At 37.4% G+C, this 12370-nt stretch overlaps 1 protein-coding gene across 3 annotated transcripts in view; it reads left to right on the forward strand.

Moving 5' to 3' along the window:
- STK3 (serine/threonine kinase 3) overlaps positions 1–12370 on the forward strand; it is a 124218-nt gene that overhangs the window by 64233 nt on the left and 47615 nt on the right. For all 3 annotated transcript variants that reach the window (XM_064648000.1, XM_064647992.1, XM_064648009.1), the window contains one exon: positions 3213–3405. In XM_064648000.1, the coding sequence (XP_064504070.1) occupies positions 3213–3405 (193 nt within the window). The remainder of the gene's footprint in view (positions 1–3212; positions 3406–12370) is intronic.

The raw sequence follows: 12370 nt of genomic DNA on the forward strand, positions 1-12370 counted from the left end.
AGTTCTTGCTCATGTGTGCCTTCTGTTGCTGTATAGTGGTGTAATGGAAACCCTCCCATATACAAGCTTGGTGCTCATTACTTGTACACAGGAGAACAGCAGGCAGTTTAATTCCAGAGTTAGCTGTTTTTATTGTTTGATTCTTGGATCTGTTTTCATAAACAGTGTGAGAACACGACATTTCATCTCTAATACCTTATTTTTTTTTTCTGGTTAAAATTGAGATTGTTTGTTTTTATTTAATCAGGGAGTTTACCTTTCTTTAACAACAGATCAGAAGTTCTCCTTCAATATTTATGAACTGTAAAGCATGAGTCAGAATTTGTATGAAGGAATCACTTTCATCTCTCATATAAATATGCACTTCCATAACTTGGATCCACTGGATATTTTTATAAAGTTACTTTTTCAGATGCAGTATAATCTATTGCCATATTAGCTAAATATCATATTTGTGAGAAATACTGGAAGGACATTTATGGGAAAAGTCTGTGCTAACCCACAAAATTAATTATTCTGGAACATGCCCAGGACACAAAAAAGTTTTATATTGTTCTGTCTCAGTACATCATTCCTGAACTAGGGAAAACACCATTCATCAAAATTGTTGTGTTCTTCCCTTCAGTTGTTCTAATAGAACAACTGTTCTGTTAGTACTGAGGAGGCCTTTTGTGATCCTTAGTCTTCAGGTACTAAGAGATAACTCTTCTCTATGCTGAGAGACAAGAGTGAGGTGAAGGCTTTTGACACTCTTAGACTGGAAAACAAATGCTATTCTTTGAAACAAGTCAAGATACTTGATTTGACTGAAGAAATAAAAGATCAATTTTTTTTAATGAATCAGAAGTTATGAAAATGGTCACTTAGGACTGCATTTCATACCTGTTCATATTGTTAGCCATTGCTATTTTTCCCCACTTACTTCTAAAATGAAACTTTTGAGCTTCAGGAAAATGTTTGCTTAATTTCTGATTTCAGTTTAGATAGGCTTAGGACCATATGCACTGCAAATGGATATTAATTTTAGTCAAGCAAATCTGCAAATCGAGTGTCACTATACCTTAAACTCAGAGATTTGCCTACCTGTATGTTAGAGATGCCACATTTGTAGTGCTTAATAGGAGAAACAGCAGTATGTAGTGAGTCAGTTTTGCATTGTATTGCACTACTGAAAGAAGCACTTGGAAACAGTAGCTTAAGTGTTCCGGCACTTTTAAAATGCAACCCCAAACTGCTTTATTTTCTGAGTACCCTTTTTAGAAGGAGAAAAATATAATTCACAGAAAACACGGGTTAACAAGAACATTTGGTGCGGGGAAGTAAAGACAATTAAAGTTACCACCAGGAGGAGCAGTACCAAAATATTCTTTTTAACTGGTACAGTTGGCAAGTGCTGTAGCTGTAAGCTAACTGTATCTTTGGGGATATCGTAATTTTTTTTAAGGATAGGGTACTAAATAGCATGCAACTAAAAAAAAAACCAGAAAGAATGCAAATGAAGAACTTCAAGATTTTAACAAATTATAGTCTGGAAAATTATGAGTCTTTTGATGTTTGGAATTTTTTTTTGTAGGTCTGTATCCTGGTTTCATTATGGTATGCTGTTAGCCAGATTGTCTGAATCAAAATTAAATCTATTTTTGTGTCTTCTAGTTGAGATGTAATAGAATAAATTTCAGGAGCTGATGTATTGGTATTACTGCTCACTACAGTTCACTGTGTCTGCTTAGATCAACCCTTAGTGAAACAGGTTGTCTGGCAATGGAGCTGCTTGTGTTTATGTGCCTATACGAGAGGCAAGTTGTCTGCCGTGTCGGGGAATAAGGAGAAAGGAAAAGAAGGAGTTCAGTGAGAAATAGAAAGTGCCAGACCTTGCAGGCATTTGAGTCTTGGGTTTAATTCTTCTGTCTCCCCCCAACCCATGCCCTTATAAATCTCTTCATAGTTAAAAATTTAAAATCTATGAAGCAACACAAAGATTTAGGAAAAGGGGGAATTTTTCTTTTCCAACCTAAACAATTTTATGAATCTATGTTGCAACAAGCATGTTGTTTGTAATGGGCAAATTAAAAAACCCCACAGTGTTATCCAATAGTCTTTCAAGCTATGTAGCGAAAATATTTTGCTAATCAGGGATAGAGTTCATTTGAAAAGGAACTTGAAGTTTTGACACAATAGAGGAAATGCATGCATATATGGTTATAAAACTGGTGGAAGTAGCATTTGTATTTAAAATTTAACCATTTGACATAGAATAATTTTGACATAGAGTAACAGTGATGTGTGTTATTTCTTACATGTAATCAACAAAGGAGAATGTCTAAATTTTTTTTTCCTTGAGTAATAGATGTTACTCATATAGCAATAGTCACAGTGCATCACGTTACTCCTGAAATGCTGTGATGTGTGTATAAAATCTGATTTTGGAAAGCGGTGGGATTTTCCCTTAGTGTTTTCAAAACACATGAATTTTATGTATCATTAACTGGCTTGTCATTAGTTCTGTTTCACGTGCCTGGGCCATTACTGTTCCCAGTTCAAGATGCTACCATGTATCTTCATGGTATTATCTACCCACCCACTTAGTGGGTAAGTATGTGTTGGACAGGTATTTTCATACATAGTATTAATAAGTTATTTACTCACTCTTGTAATAGAGATTTTAAAAGGGAACTGAATACTTGCAGTAAGTCTAGTTGATTTTCTGTTTCTGAGGAGGACTTCAGAAACTCAGAGGATTGTTTAATCGCTAAATTGAACAAGATCCTGTCATCTGGCCACTGTGTGTAATGTCAGATGCTGGGCATGATACTTAGTTAAGGGTGGTCAGCACAAATCCTTATGACAGTCCCCTGTAAAACAACCAAATAGCTTTCTGTAAATTGTGGTACTGATTTTTGGAACCCAGAGAGGTAAAATGGGTCATGAAAATCACAGAGATACTTAGAACTGGATGCTGATGCAAAGTGGGTGTGTGGACCACGTTATACTCACCCTGTCATGCATCTGGGAGGAAGAAGAAAGTTTTTATTTTTCCTTTTTGTGGAACTTTTTTTTTTTTGTTATTTCCTTTAAAGCTTTAAACCTGAAAGTCTAGCAGTACAACTAGGTCACCTAAAGATATAAAACTAATCAATAAGGATCTAAGTGATTGCATGTTAACTTCTTTATTTTAAATGATCTTCTGCATTCTGGCAAACGTTTCTCTGTAGGATGAAGATGAGTTGGACTCTCACACTATGGTAAAGACCAACTCAGAGAGTGCTGGTACCATGAGAGCCACAAGTACGATGAGTGAAGGCGCCCAGACAATGATTGAACACAACAGCACTATGTTAGAATCAGACCTGGGGACCATGGTGATAAATAGCGATGATGATGAAGAGGAAGATGGGACCATGAAACGTATGTTGTCAATTTGCTTTCTTCTAATAATGTCATATGTTTTCTCATGCTGCACAACAATATTGTATCCTCAGTGGCTTTTAAGTGTAAAGTTCTGTGGTTAAAACAGCGGGAGAGGTGTATTTGTGTTTCTAAGCACTCTCTATAGTTTGCCCCTTTCTCTGGAGGGCTATCAAATTGGCCTTCTGTGAATTGTCCCTTTTACTGTTTGTGTCTTGCTTTTTGTCTCTGGTCCCCCATTTGGACCAGTTCCTTGGAGCTAAACTGAAGTGATGTGATTGAGAGGCTGCTGTTTCAATGCCAGTGGTCCCGGGAACACATCGTGACTCTCCATGGGGTCAGCAATCAGTAATATATCTTGCTGCAAAATGGTTTTGTAAGTCGTGATCAATTAGCAAATTTGTATTTTATAAGTGAGTTATTATTCAGACATTTGTTGGAATGTAATTTAATAATCCTTGGTTTAAGTCAATGATCAAAAGATTGTTGAAACCTAGGTAAAAAGTTCTAATTGACTTGGTGACCTGTGAGGGAGTACGTAACAGAATAAAAAAAATTGTAAATGTTTTTATGTATAAAATTATAACTTATACTGAAATATTCATAAATACTTATGTGCTGATGTGGTCATTATTTGGTTGAGGACTACTGCAGATTGAGGCCCGCTGAATTTAATAGAATTATTTGCTTGAATGGGCAGCATCAATAGATGAATCTAACTCACGCTGTAGCTGCCTGAATTTATGAGGCACAATGAAATGTTTAACTCCAGGCTATTGTCTGGGGGGGTGGGGAGTTGTGTTTGTGTGTGTAATATAGTAAGGTAATGCCTCAAGAGTGAAAATCAGTGCCAAATAAAGAACTTTGTAGAATGTCTTATAGCAAACATAAAGCTGCATTTGTGTTTGCATATAGACACCTGATGTGATTTGTGCAAAATTAGTTGGAAGTGCAAAGCAGGATTTTATTTTGTTTTAGTGTACAGCAAGTTTGAAAGAAAAAGAGGTTTCGTTGATTTTGTTTGTTTAGGTTTTATGTGGTTTTGTTTTGGTTTTTCTTTTGTTTTTCCTTAGTGTTCTCAGCAATAAGATAGCACACATGCCTCTTGATTAGTAATTAGTTTAAGTATGATGATTCACCTAATGAAAAGACTCAGTATGTGCTTTAGTTTGTTTTCATGCTGAAACAGAATATTTGCCTGTTAGACCTTGTGCCTGATGGAGGGTTAATACAAGTGATCTCAAACCCATCAGTTTCCACAAGCTGAGGGAAAGATGAGTGATTAAAAAAAAAAAGGGAAAGATAGTACCAACAAATTTGGAGTAAAGTAATTCTTAGGGTGGAAGTATCATGAATTAAGGTTTAGTACAGTTTCTGTGGTGCTTGATAAATCACTTCAGGCTTCATAAGTAAGTTCTATATAAGTAGGGTACCAAATTGCACTACACTATCCATGTAGTATTTATATATGCTGAGAGAAAATACCTGTCACTGTGCCAAACAGATCAAAAAAGTGTCATTAGTTTTGCACTGCAGTCTCTTATCTGTGTCCTGTTTGTCTGCTATGTTGCTGGAGACATTGCTTTTAAACTGCAGTTATTTTCAATTCTGAATTGATTCCAGTTATAATCTGTAACTAGAAAGGGAATTACCTTTTTACACCTTGACATTTGCCAGTATATTTCTTAATCCCATTCTCCCTTCTTGTCAAACAAGAATATATAATTTTTGGGACAGCGGGTTTTCTTCCCCTCCCTCTTCTCCCATAGATGACTGTCTAGAGCCCCATAACTCCAGCAAAGCAAAGCCAGCAAACTGGAAGTAGCCTAATGGGAAGTGATGGTTTCATCATTCAGCTATCAGGCAGCAAGTTTGGTTTCAGCACTTACTTGCTAGAATTTCTTGTATTTTGCATTAGGCACCTCTTATTTGCATTTTTTACATTAAAAACTAGAAATAATTCAGGAACAGGACCTTCACATCTCTCAACTAAAAATAAATATAAGTCATGTCCACCATAGCTGGTCCTTTGGTTCTGTGACTGTCATGCTGTTGGCTGAAACGGGAGGAGTAACAAGGGTCCTAAATAAATGTTAGTAGGAAGGGACATAAAAATCCTTGTTGTCCCTGAGAGGCAGGCTTTGTGCTTCTTTGTACTCGACTTTGGAGATTGTTTGCTGTTACCTTTATAGTGTACCTTTATAGGCAAAGTAGGCACTTTCTAGATATTTGTGTGATTTGATTATAAAAAATCAGAACAAGTAGCTTGAAAGTGCTCTTTGATACTTCTGAATAATAGAACATTGCAAGCAAGAATCTTGGAGAAATAAACTTCGTCAACTAGGGAAGAGGGATTTCATTTCCTTCCTAGAGACACAAAATATTTGTGACAAACTTTTTATTTAATTGCTGTTGTGTTTAGTTTCATGTTTTGTTTCCTTCTGCCTTTTGTTTCCCCGCTCAAGGACAAAATAAGAAACAATAATATGTTTTTATTTATAAGTACCCATGCTTAGAGGCCTCTGGGAGCCATGACAGAAAATAACTAAAACCATATTTTTTTCACAAACGGGGAATTGTGCCCAGATAAAATTGGGATTTGGAACAAAAAGAGGCCTATCATCCTACCCCAACATACATTATACAATCTACCAATAAAAAACATTTATACCATCTTGCTCAGTATGCCCTGTGCATGCTCTGAACAGAGACTATGGTGTGTACCTGGAAGGAAGGAAGAAAATGCAGAACACAGAGAGATGGAAGGATAGAACTTAACTTTAGGAGGTTTAATGTGGAGTAAAGAAAGAGTGAGAATGATGGAAATATTACTTTTTTTGTTCATTTGCCTGGGTTGTACTTATTTTTGTGTAGAAGCTTTTTCATATGTCAGTGCAGAGACCAGTGTTCAGACCAGCTTTCCCACATTCTCTTTGTGGTTTTTTGGCAAGGCTTAGTGTTAGGGCTTTCTGCTGCACCAAGAATACTTCTGATTGTTCTCTTTTCTCCTTTTCAGTAGCATTTCCCCTGCTTCTCTTTTTTTCCCTGTTAAATTTATATTTGCCATCTACTTGGGCTGGAAAGCAAGTTGTCTCTTAGTGTCATTTGGATTTATTCTGGGTTTCTAAATGTTGCTTCAGATTCGGTGAAGCTTCTAGATAGTTGATGGCCGGTAGTGAATGTGTTAAAAGATGAGAACAGTGAACTAAATGAGGTGGCATTTGACAACTAGAGTGTAGAAAAGTGCTCAGGTTTTTGTTTTGTTACTTTTTGGCCTGTAAGATGTGAATATTTTAGGTTTAGTCAGCATAATTCTCAAACACGTTTTCCTTCTTATCAAACAGAAGAATATAATCTTTGGGACAGCAGGTTTCTGTCCTCTCCCTCATCCTCCATAGGTGACTGTCTTGAGCCCCATACCTCCAGCAAAGCAAAGCCAGCTGGAGGTAGTCTGAGGAGAAGTGATGGTTTCATCGTTCAGCTGTCAGGCAACAGGTTTGGTTCCAGCACTTATTTGGTGAACTTTCTTGTTTTATTGTATAATGATATTTTTGATTACAGTGGGATAGGCACCATACTGTAGAACTTACATGTTGATAAGAAAAATTAATGGGTTGGTTTATTCATTATTTTTTAGTGATTTCAGCATCCAGTGTAAGGGATTATGTGATGCTGCAAGTCAGTCTCCTCTGTGATGTGAGGTGGATGCTTAGATAGCTCTGGATTAATGCTTCAAAACTCTTAGAAAGGCCTAAGTCCTACAGCTCTTTTTACAACTGAAAAGCAAAAGCTAGTGATATGTGTTTTACAACAACGTAGGACCTAAGTCCAGTAAGAATTCAGCAAGGAAATTTAATTATGGGCTGGTTTTAATGGGGCTGAAGCCTGGACATTGATGTTTCACTGATGTAGTTTTGTTCAAGAGTTTTTACTGTGCCCATGGTAAGATGGTTTGCTTGATGCCATGTGGAGCGGTACTAGTGCTTTACTCCTCTATATGTATAGAGAGAGAGATGATAGATGTTTACAAGCCTATTTCACTCCTCAAGCCCCCTCCTGTGATGGTAATAAAGTTGTTCATTTATACTACTACTACTAGTAATATATTTAAAAAATGGGATTTTTTTTTAAAGTAATGATGTTAGCAGTTCTGCTTTAAGAGCTGTTACAGAATGCTAGTTTAACATGGATTTTCTTTGTTTTGCTGAAAGCAGAAATAGAGTATAACTCATCTGGAATGGACTAATGGGTTTATAATAGTAATGTCATTGAACATTTTTTTCTTTTCTCCGGAAGTTGGAAAAATAGAACAAAAGTTATTAAACCACTTTTACAAGTCTTATTCTCAAGAAGCAAAGCAATGAAACATTTCCTCATGAAAAATTGTTTAAACTTGAGTTCACAGTCCTTCAAAAAGTCTCTGAAGGCTTCAGCTGTTTGAGTGTGGATTTTCTGTTTAAATGGCAGTTGCAGTTATTTCTGATAAATATGTATATTATAAAACAAACAAAAGACTGAATGAAGCCTGATATTGAATGAAGACTTGGGTGTATAAGTCACTGTGATATGAAAACAGTGAACTCACTAACCACTTTGTTACATAGCTCTCTGTCGTCAAACATTTCTTAGATCCATCCTTTGATAGATTCCCAGCTGCTATGGCCTAAGGAATTGGGGATCCAGTTTCTGCTGATGCTTCCTTGCAGTTCTGAGTAGGCTGACCTCTAATTCTCTGAGGTTATTGTCTAATAGGCATGTGTTAGCAGCAGAACTTGCCCGTTCATAAAATACAGTCACAATTTTCTGCTAAAAATTTGGCTGAAGGAGGTGGCTGTGGCAGCTTTTACGTGGTAATTCACTGTTAGGTGCATTTGACTGGAGATTGAGGTCAAAATTCTAGGCTTGTGTCTCCCATTTCCCAGGAGAATTACTGCTCTGTTGTAGGCCAACTTGTGTGGTGAGAGAGAAGTGGTAGGAATGTACATAATATAAAGCCTGAGTAGTATATGATGTTGTATAAGCCATGGTAGCCTTTGTAGTAGGGATGAGAGTAGGTAGGTAGGTAGGTAGTAGGTCAGAGAAGGCTAAAAGCTGATTGCTATGCATCTTCTGACTCTAGTAGTGACAAAGTAATATATTTTGGGGGAACAAAGATAGTGACAGAATGTTCACAGAAGCACTTCACATAGGAGAGCCTGATCCCTGACTTGACTGAAGAGGCAGCAGCTGGAAATGTTCCTCAGTTGAGTGGTGGATGGAGATCCTCAGGATGGGGAAAGTTGTGGAAGCTCGTGGCTTTTGGCAAAGGGAAGACAGCTTTCCTCTGTAGATATGCAGCTGCAAAAGAGGTCCAGTGCCCTGGTAGTAACAGAATGAGAGAAAGATTCAGAGATTTCCTGTAGGAAGTTGTAAAGCCCCTACTCCAAAATGCCAGACAAACAAAATATCACCACCTGTGCCCTCCCAGGAAATTGTAGTGGGAGACTCCCATCTGTAGGAGATGAACACCCTCGTCTGCTGACCTTACTTGCTAACTAGCAGAACTTTTAAACTGGTTTAAAATCAATTTAATACTAATATAATACTTTCCTGTTGGAAATACATCACTGAAAAATCATTTTTCTTTATAGATGACGTCAACTGAATTTTATTAAAACATACATTAGAATGGCATGTATATTCCTCCTTATTTTGAAAGGTGTATTTCGAATTTATTTTAGTTTTTCGAATTTATTTTAGTTGTGATATGTTTTTGAAACAGTGTAGTAGAGTTGGTGTTGTGTTATGTTTTGTTGCCTCATTCATTTTACTGAGCGTACTTTTTGGAAGAAACTTACTTATGTAACTATTTGGGGACATTGCTATTGCCTGTATTCCTATCGGGGGTATTGCTGAGGTACAGTATGTATTTTCAGCATCCATGGCAGTCTCTGTGTTCCATGGCTTACCAGCAATTTCTGACTGCTGTTTTCTTATGATTTTCTCCCCAAAGCCGTCTTGAAGTCCTGCAGTAGGTGAGTGTAGGGATGATAAGAGACAGATATTCTTAAACATTGAAACTTCAACAAACATTTTTAAACATGATCTTCTACAACTTCATCATGAGGGAAAGAGGAGGGGCAGGCACTGATCTCTTCTCTGTGGTGACCAGTGACAGAACCCAAGGGAATGGCCTGAAGTTGTGTCAGGGGAGGTTTAGGTTCAGTATTAGGAAAAGATTCTTCATCCAGAGGGTATTTGGGCACTGGAATAGGCTCCCCAGGGCAGTGGTCACAGCACCAAGCCTGACAGAGTACAAGAAGTGTTTGGACAACACTCTCAGGCACATGGTGTGACTCTTGGGGATGGTCCTGTGCAGGGCCAGGAGTTGGACTTGATGATCCTTGTGGGTCCCTTCCAACTCAGCATATTCTGTAATTCTGTGATAACTTGTTGAAAGTAAAGAATAATTAGAAGAATGAAAAAATCCAAATTCTCCTAGAACGGAGCAGGCTATTGCACAATAAAACAATAGGTTTTCGGTGCAAGTGCAGAGTGAGACTGGGTGTGCTACAGATTTTTTGTGGCAAATAAGTAATTTTTTGTGTAAAAAGTAACTTACTGGATAGATGAGTGAATTAAGTGTCCTTAAAGGAATCTTTATGTATTGTACTTCTAATTTTATTTGCTCTTGAAAGACAGTTGAGAAAATGACATTACTCTGTTCATGAAAGTTAGAAAAAGTATTTTCAGACCAAAATGATCTTCTAATGACTTTATATTTTGCAAAGAGAAGTGCAACCTGCTTCAGTTTGTTCTGCCATAAAGAGCCTGAGTTTTTATGAAGTAAATATAAAAGAGATAGGAACCTTTACACTTTAAAGTGGTGTCAACCTATCCCATTTCCCATGAAATGCTAACTAAATTTGTTAATGTTAGGTTAGCTAGAGATCTAAAAAGTGTCTCTTTTTTCATTTAATTAGTTATAAAAGTAAAATAAAGCCATACAAATAAATCTTTAAATAAATCCTTTATATTTTCTTTTACATTGGAGAAAAAGCCCCACACAAACCTTGAAATACCTCTGGTCCCATTGTTTTGCAGTCATATTTCTGGTTTTGTGTGAACGTTTTTATATTTGCAGTGAAGGAAAGCAGCTCTTGTTCTTTTAAATGGGTTAACTAACTGTATGCTAAATAGAAATCAGAAGCAAATTCTGAATTCTTATTTACCAAAACAAATAAAACAAATCCTCTAAGTGTAAAATAAATCTGCTTTTCTTATTTTGGAGTCATTTTGGTCCTGTTGACCCACTTTCCATAATATGCATTTGGTAGCAAGGAATTTGTAGGGGTTGGTTTGTTTTATGTATGTAGGCAGTCTTCTATTACTTGTCTAAGGGAGATATTCATAAATAGTTTTAAATTGTAGGAGCAGTGCTTGGAAAATCTTTAGTATTTTCTGTTACAGGAGAGGAGGGAGACTGTCCTACCTGTAATGTGCCAACATTTTGGTACTTAGCGTTTTGAACTGAGACACTGGTAATCTTTTTGTTTATGAGTATGTCTCAGGGATGAAATGTAAGTACAGCCATCTCAGCAGGAGAAAAAAATTGATTGTGAAAGGCTAGCAATGTGGTGTCCTATCTTTTTGGTAAAAATAGTTTCAGGGGTTTTGGGCAGCGATCAAGTAATGAAAAGTTTGTACTAAGAAAATGCATTGTATTTCTGTTTTTAATTCCACCTCCTTCATACTACTGCTTTTTCTTGGATCTGTTTTCTAAATGTGTGCTTTTCTAAAATTTAGATTCTTCCATTTTTCTTACCCTCTACTGAGCTGTCAGGAGACCTCACTCATAATACTGTGTTCAACCTTGGGACCCCCAAAAAAAGATGGGCATGGACTTGTTGGAGCGAATCCAGGGGAGGACTGTGAAAATTATTAGACAGATGGAGCACCTCTGATATGAAAACTGGCTGAGAGAGTTGGGGTGGTTCAGCTTGGAGACGAGAACACTCTGGGGAGATCTTACAGCACCATGCAGTACCTAAAAGGAGCCTACAAGAGAGCTGGAGGGGGACATTTGACAATGGTCTCTAGTGAGAGTGATGGCTTTAAACTGAAAGAGGGTAGGTTTAGATTAGATATTGGGAAAAAATTTTTTGTTATGGGGCTGCTGAGATGCTGGAACAGGTTGCCCAGAGAAGCTGTGGATGTCCCAGCACTGGAAGTATTTAGGGCCAATTTGGATGGGACTTTGAGCACCTGGTCTAGTGGAAGGTGTCCCTGCCCATGACAGGGGGGTTAGAATTAGATGGTTTCTAAAGGCCCCCTTCAACCCAAACCATTCTATGACTCTGTGATTTTTGCCCTTTAGTGCTTATTTCTGTATTTGGCATTCCCGCTGATTACTTCTCATCCCTTTCTCAGTCCCAGACTCAAGAGGTCAAGAAACCTTCAGGTGATCTTGCATTCAGTGGGGGCAAACTTGGGAGATTCTGAAGAAGATGTATCTGCTATCTGGTCTGTTAAATTCAGCCTGGAGTTTAGTTCACTGAATTGTTATGGCCGTGGTTGTTATTAATTAAAAGATGATGAGTAGCGATAGCTATAAACTGGGATTAGAAGCAATATTTGAAAAGAACATGGCAAAAACTGAGAGAAAAATTAGCTAAAAATGTGAGGAGGAGAAGGCGTGTATGGAAACATGGCAGATTGAATGAGGAACTGTTGTGTAGCTGAAGAAAAGCAGCTGGAGTCAAATGTGGTAAAGCCTAGAGTGATTCAGTAGAAGAGCACGTTAAAACAAGCCAGAAGGAGTCTGTATGTGGCACTTGGGGATATGGTTTTGTGGTGATTATGGTGGTACTAGGTCAACAATTGGACAAGATGATCTTGAAGGTCTATTGCAACCTTGATGACTCTGTGAAAAGATGGCAGTACAAAAATAAACATTAATGAAAAGAAAGTCATGCAGCAGAATCAG

This window comes from Pseudopipra pipra, chromosome 1 (genome assembly GCF_036250125.1).
Source record: "Pseudopipra pipra isolate bDixPip1 chromosome 1, bDixPip1.hap1, whole genome shotgun sequence".
Taxonomy (NCBI): Eukaryota; Metazoa; Chordata; class Aves; order Passeriformes; family Pipridae; genus Pseudopipra; species Pseudopipra pipra.